Source organism: Phyllostomus discolor, chromosome 4 (assembly GCF_004126475.2).
Source record: "Phyllostomus discolor isolate MPI-MPIP mPhyDis1 chromosome 4, mPhyDis1.pri.v3, whole genome shotgun sequence".
NCBI classification, from domain to species: domain Eukaryota; kingdom Metazoa; phylum Chordata; class Mammalia; order Chiroptera; family Phyllostomidae; genus Phyllostomus; species Phyllostomus discolor.
The window spans coordinates 189565117-189573750 of NC_040906.2; the positions used below are offsets into that span (position 1 = coordinate 189565117).

General features: G+C 45.1%; 1 protein-coding gene across 5 annotated transcripts in view; it reads right to left on the reverse strand.

Annotated features, from left to right (window-relative positions):
- The window catches only part of REPS1 (RALBP1 associated Eps domain containing 1), a 78520-nt gene extending 72084 nt beyond the window's left edge, over positions 1-6436 (reverse strand). For all 5 annotated transcript variants that reach the window (XM_036024784.1, XM_036024785.1, XM_028508743.2 and 2 more), the window contains exon 1: positions 5906-6436. In XM_036024784.1, coding sequence (XP_035880677.1) covers positions 5906-6058 — 153 coding nt within the window. In that variant the 5' untranslated portion in view covers positions 6059-6436. The remainder of the gene's footprint in view (positions 1-5905) is intronic.
- Between the last annotated feature and the right edge of the window lie 2198 nt (positions 6437-8634).

Here is an 8634-nt window from a genome sequence, read left to right on the forward strand (position 1 = left end):
ACTCTTGTTTGAAAATCCAATCCAATCATTTCATGCAGTGTGAACTAACACCTGGGTATTAAGTGATCTGTTCATGGTCACAAAACTAGCTAAAGACAGGACTGGAACGTGCCTCCCCTTTCAGTGCTCCTTACACCAACCTCTCAGGCTCCTTCACAGCTCCTCACAATGCTTAGCATGAATTTCCAAAATAATAAAGCTAACTGTGCAAAAGAGGTTAAGGAACCAAAGGAAAAAAAAAAAAAGACCAAAACTAGCACAATATGATATAAAAAAAGAGAAAAAACTTTGAAGTAACTATAACACTACAAAAAACCATTGAGACTTTTTCCACAAACAATGTAGAGGTGTTGGGGGGGACCCACAAAAACCCAGAACTTATTTATTAAAAATTGTGTATTTATTCTTACATGTTTAAACTTCAGTCACCTTCAAAGTACTCTCCACTTGATGCAATGCACCTATCGAGATTTTCTTCCACTGCTCAAAACAGTTTTTGAATTTATCAATTTTGACACCATTTAAGTGCTTCTATTGTTTTTTGTTTCACCTCTTCCACAATGGCAAAACATTTTCCTTTCAGGACTTTTTCATCCAGGGAAACAAACAAACAAAAAAAAATCGCTCAGGATGAAGAGGGAGGGTGGGGCAAGGGAGTCATGCCGTTTTTGGTCAAAAACTGCTGAACATTCAGTGTGGTTTGGGCAGGTGTGCTTATAAATTACCCATCACGAAATGGGAAAACATGCTGAAAGAATCTTCAAAAAAAAAATTTCACTGAAGCTGAAATGCAGCCTCTCACAACAACGCCAGCAGGTACACTGATACAGATGGGTTCCCAGCACACTAACCTACTGGTGGAAGCCTGTACTACAAGAGGCCTGCCCTCCAGAACATAACTCCAGGTATTTCTGGGTACTCCCCATAATATGTTTTTCAACTATATATAAGAAAGTGTCTAAGGCAAGATTATTTTTTAACGTTCTTATAACTACTTTAGTGATTCAGAAATCACAAATGAACATAATCACAATTCCAGAAGAACAAACCTGACATTTATTTGTATTGAGTTTATAATTTTCAGTGCATAATGGGGCTGTTTCCCTCTTTTAATCCTATCACTAATGAGTAATTCTTACAATTGAACAAATTTTAAGAGAAAGACAAAATGGTTTGTTTCATTATTGTTACTTTTCCCCCATTTAATTAATGAGTCATTCAAATAGTCTACCAAGATATCGCTCAACACAAATGATCTAAAAGACTTTTCAGCCTCATTAATAGAGTGCATTGTTTATAACCTTCAATAAAGGAACAGTTAGTACTGGAAACTTCTGTCAAGTTATTATGTATTCAAAATCTGTACGACATTTTAAAAACATTTCCCTACATAGAGCTTTTAAGTAAAAGCTAAGAAAACAGTGTGGTAAATAGTATACCTTCCCTAATCTTTAAAAATAAATTACTTCTGGGAAAAAAATATTTTTAAGCCACTGAATATTTTCTTGCAGAGCAGACAGCAAAATTCCTTACAAGTAGATCCTAGGAGACAGATTTTTCTCCCCCTAATCCTGCTCCTTTATGGTGTGGAGCATAATCCTATCAAGTGTTAGCTAATCGCTTTGTGTATTGCTACACTGTCTCCAAAAAAACCCCCCTTAAACTCAAAACAGGTTTTACTCTGCTATTCCAAACAAGCATAACTAATGAGCACACCTTAAGATGTTTGACAGTTGCAGTAATGTAAAATTGTGCATCTATGTGCCCAGGTTACCAACTGCAAAAATCTTCCTATTTCCCTTAAGTGGCTGTGTTTCAAGACATCATCATACATAAAAGTATTTACTACGTGAAGGAGAAAATGCATATACATGTAAATTGGAAGAGAGACTCTATTCACTAATTATTTAATTTCTCTACCTATCAAGTTCCTAGTTAACATCCACTTCAGAGATGTTGCAAACATCAAATGAATTCCTCCATGTAAGTTATTTGCCTGGTAAAAGGAACATAATAAGCACTCAATAAAGGCCAGCTCCTTCCTCCTTCAGTTCTGGGTCCTCTGTTCTTTGTTCCTAGGCTTATTCCCCCAGATGACTCAGCCATCTCGTGCTTTTATTAACAAATGCTGAAAACTACTACATCTGTCAAAGTCCTGATGTGCAGATGCATGCCTAGTGTGAGAAGCTATCTGTCCCTGTCCCGAGACAAATTAGGTGATAAAGGAAGAAGTGACCCCAACACCTCGACTTCACTGCAAGAACCAGCACTAAGGTAGACAAATCTCCACCTGTTTCCAACTATCTCCTGGAAATTTGCATTGCTACCTCAAAATGCCTGAAATCAAATTCATGATTATCTCTCTAAAAATCAGGCCCTCTTCCAGTCCCTTTTCTAACTGAGTGGGTTCCAATAGAACATAATTGTTGCCCTATTCTTTTGTCATCTCAATGTCACCAAGTCTACCTGCATAATCTCTACTGTATCTCTGGCCTCATTTTCTGCCCCTCTGCCACCACGAGTCCAGGTCAGACTGTCTCAATCTCAGCACTGTTGACATTTTGGGCCAGGTAACTCTTTGCTGTGGGAGTTTGTTCCCTGTATTGTAGGAAGTTTGGCAGAATTTCTCACCTTTATCCACCAGACACCAGTATAACTGCTCCCTCCCCCCAGTTATGACAACCAAAAATATGTTCAGACAGTGCCAAATGCCTCCCAGAGGACGAAGTAATTGCCCTCACCAATGCCTTCCCTCCTCCTACATTAGAGTACCTAGGCCCAGTTCCTCACCATTTCATATATGCCTTTAGAGAATCAGTCCCCAAATTCATCTCCAGTTTCTTCCCTCTAACTCCTGTCCCACTGATCTCCTAAGGAATTCCTAAAGCCCTGACTGGTGTAGCTCAGCTGGTTGGGTATTGTCCTGCAAAGCAAAAGGTCACAGGTTCGATTCCCCATGAGGGCACATGCCTGGGTTGCAGGTTTGGTCCCCAGTCAGGGCATGTATATGAGGCAGCCAATTGATGTTTCTTTCTAACATCTATGTTTCTCTCCCTCTTTACCCCACTCTCTAAAAATAAATAAATAAAATCTTTAAAAAAGAAAGACTTCCTAAAACACTGCTTTTATGAGTCATTTCTCTTATATCTACAACTCTGTTACCTCCACAATTAGTTGAAAGCTCTCCACTCAGCCTTGATAATTTGGCCTCGATTAAACATTATCCCACAGAGCACCTCGCACAGTGAGTACCTAGCAGACCTTCAATAACACAGACCTGTTTGTTCAGCCAGCCCCTCCTTTTCTATTCTAGTGTGGCTGCTCCAGTTTGGATGCCCATCACCTAGCAGCCGTTCCAGACCACTGGGTGAGCCTCCTTCCCCAGCCTCTACTGTCCTCCTCACTCGAAGTCAAAAATGATCAATGAGTTTCCACTGCCTACTGAAATATGAAATCTTCCACTTGTTTTTTATAGTCTTTCCTAGTATAGTCTAGCTCTGTGTTCCATTACCCCGAAAACATACTCTACCTTTGGCACAAGGTATCAGCTAGTCCTTGGAAAGGTTCCTACACTTTCCACCTTTGGTCATGTTTTTTTTCTCCCTGGCAGTCCTCTTAATCCCACTGCCCTCCCTCCACACTAATTTAAAGTCCATCTGAACTAAGAAGCCTTTCCTGATCATACTTCCTGTGTGCCTTTCCTATGGTATTCACATTCTGCTTTATGTTACACATGTATTCCTGTAGTTTACAAGGTCCCTGAGAGCTTCTTACTCTTCTGATGCTGTGGGATGCCTGGCCCAGTGCTAGGCAGATAACTCAACATCACATGTGAGCTTACCCCTTTGAAAGCAGAGGAGGGCTGTGTTTTCAGGTGATCTCAAACTGCCTTAAGGGAACTAAATCCACATTCTCTCCCCTTTGTCTCACATTTTATGTCTTAAGCCATTTTTTAAGTAAACTGCCTTTGAGATACCCAAATTGCTATTTAGTATAAGTTACTGTACGAGTTCTGCTTTAAGGAGTGCCTATAGCTTCCAACTTGTAACTGAGTCCGGAATATTTATGCTATTTAAGTTCTCTATACAAACAGGCTACAGAAATTTATTTTTCAATGTTAATAAAATTAAGCAAAGCATGAAAATAACTGGATTGGATTAAACATATTTCAAGCAAAGGTTAATTAATGCTAATTTGTCTATCCTAAGTAGTACAATCAAAGTCCTAAAAAAATGAGTCAGTTTATTTCATTTCTTCCACCCCAAAGACATAAACCAAAACAGAACATGGGAGATCTCTCCTTAATTTTAGTTCCTAAATGACCTGAAGGTGTATGTTTTGTTATTCCTACAAAAAGACCATGTTCTGACCACACCAAAACCATATGAAAACAGTATCCCTTGGCAGGGTCAGCAACCTAGAGGCCCTGTTTTGCATGCCCCTGAGCTAAGAATGGTTTTTACATTTTTAAAGGGTTGTAAAAAAACAAAGAGTATGTGACAGAGATTGTGGTAGGAAAAAGCCTAAAACCCTTTTCCTTGTCAGCAGCACGAATGTGAGACTCCTAGTTGTTAGCATGTAAGACACCCAGCTTTTCCTCCCAAGGTTTTTAAAAAGCAATGTAAAACATACAAGATTGTTTTAAAAAATAGTATTCATTCAACTTAGTCATAGTTACTGCAAAGGGAACTTCTAAAACAGGCCTGTGTGGATTTTTATACTTCCCAGAATTTTTGTTAGAAAAAACTTGACTCTCATTCTAGAAATGAGCACTCTTAGGCTTGAAGAGTGAAGTGCCTGACCCAAAGTCACAGTGTTAGTTCACGACAGAGTGGGGTCCAAGACTCCAGGCCTCGAAACTCCTGAGTTCCGCTCTCTGCAGTCCACTGCATCATAACGATGCATTGGGCTTTAAGTTTTGGCGATTTGGACAATAGCTTCAATCATCATATAGATAAGAGCCTAAGACCTGTGTTCCTGATAGGCTATTTAGACAGACGCTTACCAGCAGCTATGAATCATTAAACAGTAACATTAATGCCCACCGCATACATTAGGTAAGGACTTCTAGGAAAACGGATGTCATAGAAAAAGCTCACAACTTACTCCGCTGCTCCACTAGTACTACAGATTGAGACAAATAGGCACGTCTGACCTCCAGCTGCTCAACACTTATCTCCCGACCCAAATCCACAACTTCCACCGAATGTTATCGAGTGCCAATCGAAACGCTGTCCCATTTACATCACTCACACGCTGTACAGTTAGTTAACTATAAGCTCTTTCCAGGTCTTCTTGAGAACCACTAGTTAGAAGTTCAAATGTTTTAATCTCCCTAAGTATTTAGCTTCCTTAGAAAACCTGCTTCTTCGATGTCTAAATCTATAAAACCCACTTCATCGTGTCTGTTCGGTTTATTCTAGAATTTAAAAAAAATTTTTTTTTTACCTATACTACTGACTTTACTACTATGCAGGAACCGAGGAGCTACGTATACACCAAGACGAGGAGTCAAAGACATGATCACAATCCAAGATCCTTCATCCGAAGTTGCTCTTCCAGGGTTGAAAATCACAGAGTCTGAGGGATAGCCGAGAGATACAGGTCTCGGGCTCTTCAGAGATAATAGAAGCACCCCCGCTCCACCGTATCTCTGCAAGACTTTTGTCCTCTAAGAGCGACCCCCTCCCCCTCGACCGCGGCGCGAGTGCGGGCGGCCCGGGCACCTGCGGCCCCGGCCGAGGGCGGTGGAGCCGGGGGAAACCGGCCCACCGCAGGCCCTTCTGGAATCGGCGCCCACTCCCACCCCCCAGGCGGACCGCAGGAGGCCCGAGCGGCCGGGTAAAGACCCCTCGGTGGCCGGCAGACCCCCGGGCGCCGAGGGAGACGCGGGCGGCGACGTTACCTGGAGGACCACGTCGTTGGGCAGCTGTGCGGCCCGGAACAACTCCAGCACCCGCCCGTTGGCCGCCACCTTCTTGGTGCTCTCGATGTCGCAGTAGGAGAAGAGATCCGAGTAGTATTTCTGCTCCGCATCGCTCAGCGTTAAGCCTTCCATCTTCGCCTCCGGCTCACGGCCGCCCCACCCCGCATGCAACACCCGGGGCCCGCCCCACGACCCCGGGACAGCGGGGGCTGCGCGTGGCCCGGCTTTCTCCTCGCCCCGAAGCCCCCGGGAGCCCCAGCCCCGACCTCACGCGCGCGCGGTGCACCGAGCAACAGGGCCGGAGGTCGTGAGGAGGGGGCCCGGCTGAGCTCGGCGCGCCGCCGCCTGCGAGGCCCCGCGCAGTCCCGGGCTCGGCGCGGCGCGCGGCTCCGGCTCGGTGGCCGCGGGGAAGGAGGCGGGGGCCGCGGCGGCGCGAGGCACTGGCGGACTCCGCCACCGCCCGGGCTGCAGGTTCGAGTCCCCCGGCTCTCCTCCGCTTCCCCCTAGGCTTTCCGCCTCGGTTTCCCCTTCCGTCCACGCCCCCGGAGCGGCAGCACTTCCCGGAAAGTTGTGGGGCTTCGAGTCTAAAGTTTCGGGGTCTCTAGGCTGAACGCGGCCGCCGCTCCGCCTCTCTTCGCCGCCATTTACTGCGCCCCGGCCCGGCCCCCAACGCGCCCGCACCGCCACTGACAGCGGCCGCGCTCCAGACCCGGATGTGAGGACGGGAGGAGAGAGCGCGAGAGGGAGAGAGAAACACCCACCGGGCTGGCTCGGCCGCTCCCGGGAGAGGGGGCCGCAGCGCCCCCTGGTGGCCGGAGCCCTGCGGCGGGGGGCCGACCAGCCAGCCCTCCGCCGGACGCGCTGGGACCCCCAGAGAAGCCAGGACCAGCGGGCAAAGGCCTGCGGCTCATTGAGACCCAGAGAACTTAGAGATCCGGGTTGCCGATTAGATTGTTTCAAAGCTTCTGGCACTCAGGGTTGAATAAACATTCGATTGAAAGGGAACAATGTTCAGGTGTTGTATCCCTTCGTACCTTTTTGATGTCAGAAGTTTCTGAGAGTAAATTCAGCATTTCTGTGCGCCCTGAAAGGCTTTGAATACCCGGTCCCTTTGGGAACTCTCCTTAAACAGACACTAACACTGCGACTTAGGTAACTCCCGCTCTTGTTGTAAGCCCTCTACCTGAGAAACAAAACTGGCTGGCTAGAGGGAAACGGACAAGCTCTCTTTTTTGTACAAGGTCGTTCTGGTTACCAGGAACTTCGTGCCGTATAGGTTTTTACCATCAACTCTATAAACCTTTCATACCTCCCTTTGTGGAAGTCATGGAGTTGCACTGTTCTGTGTGCAGTGAGGGTTCTTCAGATAACTCAAGCAGATCTTAACAAGCGTTTATGTGTAACAAATGCGAAATATTTCAAAAACAGCAGGTAAGACAGAATTGCAGTATTGGTTTTTTATTTTGTCTTCTGCATGTTGCTCCCCAGAGTGCTGATCTTGCAGATTAGTACAGGTTCACGATCCGTTAACTGGAATTCCAAAATTCAAGAAGCACTGTAAACCCAAAGTTTTTGGGTAACTCTTTGACAGCAAAACCTGACGTGCTTCATTTGGAGACAAAAATCTTAACTCACATGAGGCTATGTATAGTCTTTCTGCCACTCCGCATCAGTATTTATTCATTTTGCTCCAGCCTTTAATGGGATGTTAATACATACACTGTGTTTACAGGCATTGTATTACCCTTCTTATTTAAAAAAGATGAGGGACTGTGGAGCTCTGAATATTTTCTAACTTGTGTAGTAGCATTTTATATAGATATGAATATAACATGCCATGAAGCTCAAATTTCTCTGTCTCTAAAATTTTCAATGTGCCACAGAGATACCTCCCACACCTCTAACGCGGCACCTGCCAGAGGTGATCAGAGCCCCACAGATGGCCTGTCTTCCCAAGGCACAAAAGGGAGGAGCACAGTGGGGTAGGGACTGGCTCAACTGTCTTCAGCATCGGTTTTCTTCACCCCCTTCCCTAGGCCTTGAAGGTCTCCCCTGCCCCAGGGCTGTCCTTTCTGCTACCCAAATTAGTCTTTCTCCAGACCTTTGCCCTGCTTGTTCCCTCACACCATTCACATGTCCCTGTTCACATGCCACCTCCTCAGAGAGACCGTCCCCCGACCCCTGACCTAGAATAGCCCTACCGCTGCACTCGGCCCCTTACCTGAATTATTTTCCTTTATCGCACTTTTTACTACCTGACATAAATTATTAATAGCTAATAGTTATGGAGGACTTACTAGGTTTCAGTCACTGTTCTAAAACTTAACACTAATGAATTACCATGTTAATCACAACAACCCTATGAAGTAGGCACTATTGGTATTTTTATTTGACAGAAGCGGAAACTGAGGCACAAATGAGATAAGTAAGTTATAAGTCCCATTGTTATTAAGTGCCTGGATCTAGGACTCAAAATCCAGACAGTCTTAACTCCAAAATCACTATCCTACAGTGTCCTTCTTACTTTTTCATTAAGTCCGCCGACACCATCGCTACGTGTACCAGAAAACATATATTCATTGTCATAGCTCCAAGGCCTAGTGTGTGGCACACACACACAGCACCCACCAAGAATTGGATGAATAAATAAAGGAACAAATGATACGATGAGCCAGTCAACACCGTGACCTCCTAGTCAGTCTCCCTAA